Source organism: Corythoichthys intestinalis, chromosome 13 (assembly GCF_030265065.1).
Source record: "Corythoichthys intestinalis isolate RoL2023-P3 chromosome 13, ASM3026506v1, whole genome shotgun sequence".
NCBI lineage: Eukaryota > Metazoa > Chordata > Actinopteri > Syngnathiformes > Syngnathidae > Corythoichthys > Corythoichthys intestinalis.
In genome coordinates, this window is record NC_080407.1 from 13,723,138 (window position 1) to 13,736,114 (window position 12,977).

General features: G+C 41.1%; 1 protein-coding gene across 3 annotated transcripts in view; it reads left to right on the forward strand.

The window, feature by feature from the left end:
- anks1b (ankyrin repeat and sterile alpha motif domain containing 1B) overlaps positions 1-12,977 on the forward strand; it is a 148,851-nt gene that overhangs the window by 51,768 nt on the left and 84,106 nt on the right. For all 3 annotated transcript variants that reach the window (XM_057856154.1, XM_057856153.1, XM_057856152.1), the window contains exons 10-11: positions 3,378-3,518; positions 9,970-10,096. In XM_057856154.1, coding sequence (XP_057712137.1) covers positions 3,378-3,518; positions 9,970-10,096 — 268 coding nt within the window. The remainder of the gene's footprint in view (positions 1-3,377; positions 3,519-9,969; positions 10,097-12,977) is intronic.

A 12,977-nucleotide genomic window follows, 5' to 3' on the forward strand; every position in this document is an offset into this window, starting at 1 on the left:
CGATCATGTTTTTTTTTTTGCTCCCGATCCGTTCCCTATCGGTTTAGTTTGAGTATCTGCCGATCCCGATATTTCCCGATCCGATTGCTTTTTTTTTTGCTCCCGATTCAATTCCAATCATTCCCGATCATTTTTCCCGATCATATACATTTTGGCATGCAATCAGAAAAAAATGAATAAAACTTGGACGAATATAAACATTCAACATACAGTACATAAGTACTGTATTTGTTTGTTATAACAATAAATCCTCAAGATGGCATTTACATTATTACCATTCTTTCTGTGAGAGGGATCCACGGATAGAAAGACTTGTAATTCTTAAAGGATAAATGTGACTTTGTATATTGTGACTAAATATTGCCATCTAGTGTATTTGTTGAGCTTTCAGTAAATAATACTGTAGCCATTTAACTTCTGCCCAAATGCATGATGGGAAGTGCAACCATGACTCTGCGCAGTGGTACCAATTGATATATCTTCTCTGCGTTGGGAAATAACATAGGATGTTAAGAAAAAGATGAACTACTACCTTTCTTCCCCACATTGCTTCCCACGATTATTCTAATCGTTGGGAGAGGGATTGTAAGGCTTTAGCCAATTAAAAAAAGGCTCCAACGGCTGCCAAAATTCACTCTACTCATTTTACGCTGCCTTTAAGCTCTATATATAGGTAAAACGGTGCCATTACAGATTGAACGCGACAATGTGTGAGTGGGTCGTACAGAGCATGCGTTAATTGCGTTAAATATTTTAACGTGATAAATTTTTTAAAAAATTAATTACCGCCGTTAACGGGATAAATTTGATAACGCTACCTTAAGCCTAAACTAAAGACTCTGGATGAGTGTAACATATTATGTCTGTAACGTTAAATACAATTATAAAACGATTTAATTAAAAATATATATTTTTATTAAAAAAAGGCATGTCCGATATTTTTTTGCTGATTCCGATACTTTGAAAATGACGGGATCGGGACATCTCTAGTAAAAACAAAGCTCATTGGCTACCATTGATGGCGATCGGCAGGGGCGTCACTAGGTTTCAAGAACGGGGGGCGGGGGCCTTAGCCCCCACGTTATGCACAGGATGTAAGTGAACGTAGCGTACAAGCACAAAACTTCACAGATAAGACTGATCATATATTCATTATTATTGTTGTTGTTTCAGTCTATATTTTATACAGTAGAACAACAGGGGAAAAAAAACGCTACGATTGCATGTTACTTGGTAGATGGAAGCATCAAAAAATGCCATCTGTTTTTAAGGGTGGCAAATCGGTCAATCATTCTGCTCTGACTCCTAAAAGTTAATAGGGCTGTCAAAATTATCGCGTTAACAGGCGGTAATTAATTTTTTAAATTAATCACGTTAAAATATATGACGCAATTAACGCACATGCCCTGCTCAAACAGATTACAATGACAGCAAAGTGCAATGTCCACTTGTTACTTATGTGTAGAGTATTGTCGCCCTCTGCTGGCGCTTGGGTGCGGCTGATGTTATGGGTTTAAGCACCCATGAGCATTGTGTAATTATTGACATCAACAATGGCGGGCTACTAGTTTATTTTTTGATTGAAAATGTTACAAATTTTATTAAAAAGAAACATCAAGAGGGGTTTTAATATAAAATTTCTATAACTTGAACTAAAATTTATCTTTTAAGAACTACAAGTCTTTCTATCCATGGATCGTTTTAACAGAATGTTAATAATGTTAATGCCATCTTGTTGATTTATTGTTATAATAAACAAATACAGTACTTATGTACCGTATGTTGAATGTATATATCCATCTTGTGTCTATCTTTCCATTCCCACAATAATTCACGGAAAAATATGGCATATTTTATAGATGGTTTGAATTGCGATTAATTACGATTGATTAATTTTTAAGCTTTAATTAACTCGATTAAAAATTTTAATCGTTTGACAGCCCTAAAAGTTAATAAAGGCGGTGGAGTGATTATTATTAGTGTATTATTATGACGATCCACTGATGATGATCATACGAGAATGAGCTAAGCTGTACTCATCTCTGCGTAAAGTGAAAAACACAGCTGATGCTCCAGAGGGTAGTCACCCCTAAGATAGAATTAAAAAGAGTGCACACTTAACATCTGCACAATGCATTTCAGGCTAACTAGCTAGCAGCAGCTAAGTAGCAGCGTTATTTTAGAGATGGGGTGTAACTTTTGGCCGCAAAATAACAAAGGTGAGACATGCGCAGAGATTGTGTGAGTGTGCAAGAAAGCTTTTTATTCGTCAAACACGGAGCAGTTGGTTTATTAATTACATGGTACTTTCTGCTGTTATATCAGTCCTTTATTCATCTATTCACGGTCTGTTCACACACACACACACACACATGCCGGTAGTTCGGTACCGACTGCGAGCAAGGTGACATGGAAAATGCGCACTGGATTTTCAGTGATGTGTGTGTTCTCCATATGAACAAGTGGAATGGACTAGGACTAGGTAACGACGCACTGAAGGGGCTCTCTACTTTACTTTCTGAATTGAAGGGAAACTGACAGATTTATGATTATATTTAGGTTCATAGTGAAAATGTCAGCATATTTTTGTGTTTTTATTTTTTTGAATAAAAGAAATTATGTAGGGGGGCTTAAGAATATTTTAGGGGCGCTTCAGCCCCCTACTATAGACCTAACGACGCCACTAGTGCTTTTTGACTGGGAGGACTGGGAATGGCACCCAATTAGTTATCGTAAATACAATACACTCCCTGAAGTAAATGGTTCACTTTCCTGTACTTGTTCACTATCGCCATTAGGTGGCACTATAAGACAGATCAGCCTATTGCTTTTGCAGTTTAAAACGGCTCTTTTAACACACACAGACACACTTATGCAGCGTCGCTCACTTAATCATCTCCTCGCCGCACGCCGGGTGCGCGCGGGTGTTCGAGCCCCTCCACGCGAGCATGTCGACGGGTGGCCTCCGCCACTGTCGTGAATAAAACATACTCACTGTATTGCACGCAGTGCAGTAGCGTTACCAGGGCATCCATTTTGTGAAGCTTTTTATTTATTTATTTATTTATTTATTTTTAAAGATGTGACCTATGGAATGTGCTGTGTCGCAGTTGAGCCCCGAGAGGACCCCCAGGAAAGGACACTGCACCAAATAACAAGCACCCTCACTGTTAGCATCATACTCACAGCTGTTTTTGATGCTTGGATTAGATTATTGAACTGCATGAGAGGGGGCTAAATAACAGAAGCAGCTTCCATAAACATTTAGAACATATTGACACCGATAGACGTCCAGTCTGTTAGAACTGTTCAAATGGATTGGATGTCTAAAGACGTCCGTAGCATCCAGTGAGTTAACATTGCTTTTGTTTTTGCAGCGTCCGAGTCCGTCCCTCGCCGCGGCCCCCGAGGAAGAGGACGACGATCGGGTCGAGAAAAGTTGCGGCCCCGCTGGATTCTGGGAAGCGTTGACCCCCTGTAATGGCTGCCACAACCTTGGCTTCTCCAACATGTCTCAGGTAAACATACAGTAGTATGAAAAAGTATCTGAACCTTTTGGAATTTCTCACATTTCTGCATAAAATCAGCATCAAATGTGATCTGATCTTTGTCAAAATCACACAGATGAAAATACAGTGTCGGCTTAAACCAAAACCACCCAAACATTAATAGGTTTCCATATTTTAATGAGGATAGCATGCAAATAATGACAGAAGGGGGAAAATAAGTGAATGAACCCTCTGCCTAAGGAGACTTAAAGAGCAATTTAAACCAATTTTTTACCAAACAATTTATGTCAGGTGTGTGCCCAATCACTGATGAGTGGTTTAAAGCTGCCCTGCCCTCTATAAAAAACACACCTGGTAAGAATTGTCTTGATGAGAATCATTGTCTGATGTGCATCATGGCTCGGTCAAAAGAGCTGTCTGAAGACCTACGATCAATGATTGTCGATTTGGGATACAAGGATAGAAAATCGCTAAAATCTGGATGTTCATCAATCGTCAGTCAGAGAAGTTGTCTACCAATGGAGAGAGTTTGGCACTGTTGCTTCTAACCAAAGATGACACCCAGAGTAAAAAAAACCCTAGCGTGTCTGTAAAAGACTTACAGAAATCACTGGCACAGTCCAATATCTCTATGCACACATCAGCTATATGTAAAACTATGGCCAAGAATGGTGTTCATGGGAGGACTCCACGGAGGAAGCCCCTGCTGTCCAAAAAGGCACTTGGACACTCCACTGATGTTTGGGCAAAATATTTTGTGGACTGATAAAACCAAAGTTGAATTGTTGAACAAGACAATGATCCAAAACACCGAGGTAAATCAACTTCAGGATGGTTTCAGAAGAGCAAAATACACGTTCTGGAGTGGCCAAGTCAAAGTCCAGACTTGAACCCCATTGAGATGTTGTGGCATGACCTAAATTCCAGGAATCTGAGTGAACTACAGCGGTTTTGTAGAGAAGACTGGGCCAAGATATGTGCCAGACTGATCTGCAGCTACAGGAAGCGTCTGGTTGAAGTTATGGATGCCAAAGGGGGGGCCCACAAAATATTAAATGTGATGGTTGACTTACTTATTTTCCCCTTTCTGTCATTGTTTTCATACTATCCTCATTAAAATATGAAAGCCTATAAATGTTTGGGTGGTTTTAGTCAAAGCAGACAGTTTTTTTCATCTGTGTGATTTTGACAAAGCTCAGATCACATTTGATGTGATAAGTATAACACCATTTACCATTCATGCAGATTTGTGAGAAATTCCTAAAGGTTCAGATACTTTTTTATACCACTGTAACTCAAACATTCACAGATTGCATTAATGGAACATTACGGTATAATTGTGCTTGTATACATCTGCGCTGCATCAGGCTTGAGGCATTTTTTTTTTTTTTTTTTTAACTCTTTGGTTACCTTGGAAACGCAAGCAAGGAGCCGTCAGGGCATTTCAGCAGTTGAAAACATGTCGTTTTGAGGCACTGTATTTTCTTTTGTTGTTGGCCCTTTTAGGGCTTGAACATGTGATGGTGGATTAGGTGTAAATGCTAAGAATTGCATTTCTGCTTATCTAGTGTGAAACTTTGCAGTCAAAAATGAATTATTATGCAAATCCTATTGCTTGAGGGCAACATTTGCTCACAACTGTGTATACGTTCTGCATCAAACGGCCATGGTGTGATTGAAGTGATTTATTATGATGCGTGCTGTGAGCACCAACGAGTTGTTGATGTAGTGTCGGTCTACAGGGATCAATAAAGTTTTATTTCCTCTCGCGCTTTTTTTATTTAGCTGCAGGATGAATTACCTCCATAAGGTTTTATACGAGGTCTATGTACGCTTTATAAGGTACTCACCTTTTGTAATACATTGCCAATCTGTGGTTGTCTATGAGAAAGAAGCTCCATTGTGCTGTTTTGGTGTCTCCAGTGAAGGAAATGCCAGCAGATTACAGCCCGCGTGCATATCTGATGCCCTATGAACTCGGTGTAGAGGGAGGACGCTTCAAGAAACGCATTTGCAAACGTAGGCGTCCTTTAATCAGCAGTCGTGCGGCGTCCGCATGCGAGCTGCTAATTAGCATCCAGAGGAGGCCTCTTGTTTGTCCGCGGGCTTCCTGTGCGGCTCGGACACAAGTTGCTCTGTCTGCTATCTCCTCTGGTTAGGGTGGGAGGGGTCGCGGATAATGAACGACTTGCCATCACTCGGCGCCTCCTCTTCCGGCGGCACATCTTCATCCAAAGTGGCTCGGGCCACCGAGGAGCAGTCAAACTTTCCGTCTGTCCCTCACTTCCCGTTCGCGCGGGAGAGGAAATCCCAGCTCTGGACTCCCACTTCCTCCTTTTTTACTCTTCCTGCTTTTCTCCTCGGGACGTGTCGAAAACGTCGTAAGTTTGACAGTTTTATTCAATTTAATATTTGTGTAAGTGCCATAGACGGCAAAATAATTTGAGCTGGGGATGGCTAGCATGGAATGATCTCTATCAGACCTCCCAGTCAAAGTGGATTGGACCAAGGGCATAGGTCTCAACATTGGTAGGGACAATACTACCGTATTGCACATAATGCAAACAATGATCCAAATAATCGACGATTAGCTTGACTTCATTGTTCCTTGTGGAGGCTGAGCTGACCGCAGTAGTTTTGATGGTTAGCAAGTTTAATGTTATGCTAAATCTGATGCCAGTTGAATTTTCAGTAGCAAAATTAGTGGTGTTTCCCCCACCTTCACAACATTGACATCTTTTTACATGACTTACAGTGGCTGCTGCGGGCAGCATGTTGTCGACATGAATCTGTCAGGCTTGTGTGAGTATGTCTGTGTTTATGTCTTTGTGGCGGGACGGGGGGCTTTAGGTTATCAGCCAACCACATGTTCGTTTGAGGGGGGAAAAAAATGGACCGGCACATTCTGCAAGTGAAAAGGGATAGCTAAGCCTTAATATGTTTTAGTTTTAGTTTTAGTTATTAAGTCCAGTGTGACTTATTTGTTGGCTTATTTGGGTTGATAGGTAAGTCTTGATTTGACAGCGGCGTCATAATTATGACATGACATTATTACGGGCATTAACCCTTAAAGACCTGCAACATGAAGTAATTATTAAAAGAAGCCCAAAATTTGAAAAAAAAGGTCTTAATGTAACCTTTTTTCACATTCGTAAAAAGAAATCTCAAAATGAATGTGTGTAATAAACACTTTAATATCTATAACCCTTGCTAAATCCTGTTTTTTTTTTTCTAATGGAACCTTCAGATGCATGTGTTGACATGCATCTGATCATCATCATTTTTTTTTCAAAAAGAAATGTCAAAATTCTGAATTACTCTCAAAATCATGAAATTTTAGGTGTCTCAAAGGTGATGCGTTTGGCAATAAAGGGTTAATGAATGCTTATGACAGATGTCATTAAGTGTCATCCGGCAAATTATGTCACTAACTCCATTTATGTTCAGATCGAATCTTTTACAATCATTCAAAATAACCATAATGACCATAACTAGCAATTAATGAAACAACTAGAACAGTAACTGAAGAAATAATTAGCACACAGCATGAATTTTGATTTGTTAGTTACATCTGTAGCACTGTGCATGCTAGGAGGCATGTTGAATGGCAACAGTGTTGACCGAAGCTGGCAGCAGAGGTTGACTGTCTGCCCCAAGAGAACAATAATGGCCAAATGAAGCTTCTTGAAGCAATGAAGCTTTGAAGCTAATTGGTTCAATGAAGCTTTGAAGCTAATTGGTTCAAAGCTTCATGGTGGTTCATTTGGTCTTATGACAGTCTCACCATGCCGCTGTCAAATAAAGTGTTACTGTTGTCCAGTGCGGCTTATCTATGAACAAATGTTGTTTTTGTGTCAAATTTGGTGGGTGGCGGCTTATAGTCTGATATGAACTCTTTATATCATGAAATAAGGTTGCTTAAAAGTTGGTAGGGACAATTGGAGCATCCTGAAAAGTTGCTACCATCCCTATCAAACCTACCCCCATGGATTGGATGTCTATCGCCGTTAATGGCAGCCAATGAATTGAGACGCGTAGCTGTGATGTGATGTCAGAGTCAAGATTGCGGCAACATTGATGGATGGCCCAGTGCACGGTGGGTAATGTAGTGAGCTCTAATAGCTTTTCAATGCGCTCTAGGGGCCAAAGCACAGCAAAGAAGGAGAATGTGACAGGAGAATGTTTGGGGGATCTAATCAGGATGAGTCACAGCCAGGCGACACCTGGGAGATGATGATGGAGAGGCGCTGTTTTGGGAAAGAGACCCGATGTGGTGTCTGGGAACAGTCCTTGTTTTTGTTTGTAGAGCACGAGATACGGTGGGGCAAATAAGTATTTAGTCAACCACTAATTGTGCAAGTTCTCCTACTTGAAAATATGAGAGAGGCCTGTAATTGTCAACATGGGTAAACCTCAACCATGAGAGACAAAATGTGGAAAAAAAAAACAGAAAATCACATTCTTTGATTTTTAAAGAATTTACTTCCAAATCATGGTGGAAAATACGTTTTTGGTCAATACCAAAAGTTCATCTCAATACTTTGTTATGTACCCTTTGTTGGCAATAACGCAGGCCAAACGTTTTCTGTAACTCTTCACAAGCTTTTCACACACTGTTGCTGGTGTTTTGGCCCATTCCTCTATGCAGATCTCCTCTAGAGCAGTGATGTTTTGGGGCTGTCGTTGGGCAACAGACTTTCAACTCTCTCCACAGATTTTCTATGGGGTTGAGATCTGGAGACTGGCTAGGCCACTCCAGGACCTTGAAATGCTTCTTACGAAGCCACTCCTTTGTTGTCCTGGGTGTGTGTTTGGGATCATTGTCATGCTGAAAACCCAGCCACGTCTCATCTTCAATACCCTTGCTGATGGAAGGAGATTTTCACTCAAAATCTCTGGATACATGGTCCCATTCAGTCTTTCCTTTACACAGATCAATCGTCCTGGTCCCTTTGCAGAAAAACAGCCCCAAAGTATGATGTTTCCACCCCTATGCTTCACAGTGGGTATGGTGTTCTTCAGATGCAATTCGGTATTCTTTCTCCTCCAAACACAAGAACCTGTGTTTCTACCAAAAAGTTCTATTTTGGTTTCATCTGACCATAACACATTCTCCCAGTCCTCTTCTGGATCATCCAAATGCTCTCTAGCGAACCGCAGACGGTCTAGACGTGTACTGGCTTCAGCAGGGGGCCACGTCTGGCAGTGCAGGATTTGAGTCCCTGGCGGCGCATTGTGTTACTGATAGTAGCCTTTGTTACTGTAGTCCCAGCTCTCTGTAGGTCATTCACTAGGTTCCCCCGTGTGGTTCTGGGATTTTTTGCTCACCGTTCTTATCATTTTTTTCATTGTTATTATTTTGACGCCACGGGGTGAGTTCTTGCATGGAGCCCCAGATCGAGGGAGATTCTCAGTGATCTTGTATGTCTTCCATTTTCTAATAATTGCTCCCACAGTTGATTTCTTGATGATTCTGATGATTGAAGTGCTTAAATGAAAAAAATTACTATTTTTCAGAAAGCCACAATCAAATAACCCTGTCTGGATTCTTCACGGAACAAAAGTAAATAAAATAAAAATAATAACAATATAATATAATAATAACACAATTAAATAGATAATAACCAATAATGATAATAACTCTGGGTTCTTCATAGAAAAAAGCCAGGAAATAAATAACACTATTGGGGGGGGGGGTGTTCAGGGGGCTGGACCAAATGTGGAGGTGGGTCGTATTCGGCCCGCGGGCCGTAGTTTGGGGACACCTGCTTTACACCAAGCGTTTTACCTATTGCAGATTCAGTCTTCCCAGCCTGGAGAAGGTCTACAATTTTTTCTCTGGTGTCCTTCGACAGCTCTTTGGTCTTGGCCATAGTGGAGTTTCGTGTGTGACTGACTGAGGTTGTGGACAGGTGTGTTTTATACCGATAATGAGTTAAAACAGGTGCAAAGAGTGGAGCCTCGTTAGACCTCGTTAGAAGTTAGACCTCTTTGATAGCCAGAAATCTTGCTTGTTTGTAGGTGACCAAATACTTATTTTTGACTCTAATTTGGAAATAAATTCTTTAAAAATCAAACAATGAGATTTTCTGTTTTTTTTTTTTTCCACATTCTGTCTCTCATGGTTAAGGTTTACCCATGTTGACAATTACAGGCCTCTCTAATCTTTTCAAGTAGGAGAACTTGCAAAATTGGTGGTTGACTAAATGCTTATTTGCCCCACTGTATGTTACTCAGCCTGTCCTTGGTTTTAAAGTAAAAATGGCAACAATATTATCTGCTCGTATCCATGTCCACCATTAATTAACACAGTAATTTGAGGAAGACGTTGCGCTTATTTTAGTTCTGCTCATGCACAAAAAGCGTCTTTCATCCTCCACTTTTCAAGCCCCGCATTGTTCACATTCTTAAGAGATGACTTCCTTATCTCATTTTTGTCATGTGATCTTCGCTTCCCCAGGACTCCAAGCAATCGCTGTCGTTGGACGTGTTCCCTCCCGAGGACGAGGACAACCCCTACGAGTCGGTGACCACCGCCGTCACGCGCAAGCCTTGCTCGCTGGACGTGGGCCAGCGGCCCGACTCCCGTAAGTTGTGCCGGTTGGTCTTCGTTGACCCCCAGTGCAGTGGAGTCTAACCCTTCCTGTTTCCATGGCAACTCCGTGGCCAGTGACAGCCAAATGTAGACATCATAGTAATGTTTGTGTGACTCTTGGCTGTAATTGGTCGGTGCTGACTGAGGGGATTTCGAAGGGCTTCTATAAAATCCGGGATTTTGTCAGCCTAATTGGACGCGGCTGTCATGCAAACCTTTCCTTATTGCCGCACTTTACGATGACTTTGGTAGCGATTTTCACAATTATATCAAACTCGTTAACGTCGATCGGCAGCCAAGGAGTTAATAGAATATTTGGCAAGCTTCTGTTTTGTCAGATTTTGTGCCTGATGAATATTTTAGCAGGGTTCCCACTTTTGCTTCAGTCTCCATTTTCTTTAGCAGCAGGCTTGAGGGATTTGTACTTTTTTTCCTCTTTTCTTTAGACTCCAAACAAGCGAGCATCGTTATCGGAATCCACCTGGTGGCTGTCAATCACGCAAGCCTTTCCATGCATTTCATAGCCCTGGCTTTATTTCTCTCGCTTTTATCGTTGTACCTCTCTTGACTTGCCATGCAGTTACTTTTGAGAGCAGCCTGCAATATCGGGAACAAAAATGGCATTCTCTACACAAAACTTTCGAGATGTCCAACTGATCAGTGGCTGAAATGCTTTGCTTTTTCATCATCGGCAGGCTCAGGTGATGAGCGTGTATTTGGGGACGTGCGTTTGTTGGTGGAGACAAATGTTTTCTCTCTCCCGAGGAGAATTCAGACCACGTCAGCGGTTTCCCGCCTTTCGATTTTTCATCCGAAAGCATCCGTATCCCAATGCAGAAGCACGCTGGGGAAATTAACCGCTGCACGCATTTTTTGTTTTGTCCCATTGGAGTTTATCAGGGGATGTCATCGTTAATTTTGATCGTTTATTTATAATTAAGCTGCTGGCCAAAAGTTTTGGCACCCCTGCAATTCTGTCATATAAATGCTCAATTTCTCCCAGAAAATGGTTGCAATTACAAATGCTTTGGTTAGTAATATTTTCTTTTATTTTGCATGCAATGAAAAAACATTCATGAATGAATGAATGAATGAATGCAATGAAAAAACAGAAAAAAGAATGGGGAAAAAAATTAACATTATCATTTTACACAAAACTCCAAAAATGGGCCGGACAAAAGTATTGGCACCCTTTGAAAAATCATGTGATGCTTCTCTAATTTGTGAAATTAACAGCACCTGTTACTTAACTGTGGCACATAACAGGTGGCGGCAATAACTAAATCACACTTGCAGCCAGTTAAAATGGATTAAAGTTGACTCAACCTCTGTCCTGTGTCCTTGTGTGTACCACGTTGAGCGTGGAGAAAAGAAAGAAGACCAAAAAACTGTCTGAGGACTTGAGAAGCAAAATTGTGAGGAAGGATGAGCAATCTTAAAGGCATCCTCTATTTTTAAGACAGGTAATTCTTACAAGATAAATGTTAGTATGAGTTATAATAATTTGATATTAAAACCCCTTTAAATGTTTTTGTTTTAATAAAGTTTGTAAAATTATTTTAAGTGATGGGTCGCCATTCTTGTTACGTCGCAGTGCGTGACGTCACTGGTCCCGATGCCGAAATTCCAGCGTGTCACTCGTTAGCTTTCCCAACATGTCGTCAGTTCTACCCTTCCTATTTGAACCAGATCTGAAAAATGAAGAGCAGGCCAGCACTGTCGGTCGTTCACAAGACGAGCTTCAGGGAAAAATGCAAGCAGCAAATACCTGATAAGACAAAAGTTGGGCAAAACTGGTGATGCGAGAGTGTATACTGTTTGGAACTCCGGTTGGGAGCGAGAGTGTATGCTGTTTGGAACTCCGGTTTTCTTAGCAGATATTCAAGGTAAGCATATTGCGTTTTCAAACTTATCTCAATATAATTATGTAGATTGTTAGCACCCAGAGCTGTCGTGTGCTTTACATACAGTACAGGCCAAAGAGCACACCTTGTGTAATCCATGTCTTGTACATTGTAACGCACGGTAGCTAGGATACGTGTATAAAAGTACCAAAAAGGGGAGAAGCTTCCACTATGCACATTTATTCACAAAAAAAAATATTTCCACCTTGACCACTCTTCACTCGGGAGCTCAGCAGTAAGCAAACACGCGTTCCCTGACGAACTCTAACGTTGTGAGGTCCATGTCAGAGTCACTCTCATCACTGTAGCGTGCCATAGTGCTTTAATTATTTAGTATGATTTGGGGAAAACTCCCACGAAGAATAGTCAACATAAAAGATAGCAATAGTAATCCAAATCCGTGTTTTTTACTCACTCGTATATCCAGGAATTAGACCGATCCCATGGCAATGTCGCAGCCGTCGTTTCCACAAAATAGACTGATCCGAAAAGCCGCTGTGGGACCGATGAATCAAAAAAATTGACAGATTCGAAACTGTTAGGTCTAAACTTAATACTTGAACTAAGAAAACAACAAAGACCTAGGAAGGGACTGGAGGAAGAATCAGACTTGAGACGGAGATAACGTTTTTACGCTGACGGCCGTCAGGAGGAAGGTTGATGCGGAGCGAGTGGCTCACAACAAGCTTCTCTAACTTTCCCCCTGAGGAGCGCAGCCTTTTATTGACAAAGTGAGAGTTTCAACATACATGTGTGAGTTTCACATCTTGAGAAATAGCTGTTATCTTGAGAGATCGGTGCGGGCAGTTATTTGTCTTTTCTCATTGTGTTGAAACTTTATGGTCAGCAATAGAAACCTAAAACAGGAAATCTGCCCCTCTGGGTCATGCTGGCATCTGTCCTTCAGTTGAATGTGACCTTCCGTGACACATTCTTTCTTTTGTAAGGCCTTAAGACTGTTAAATAAGA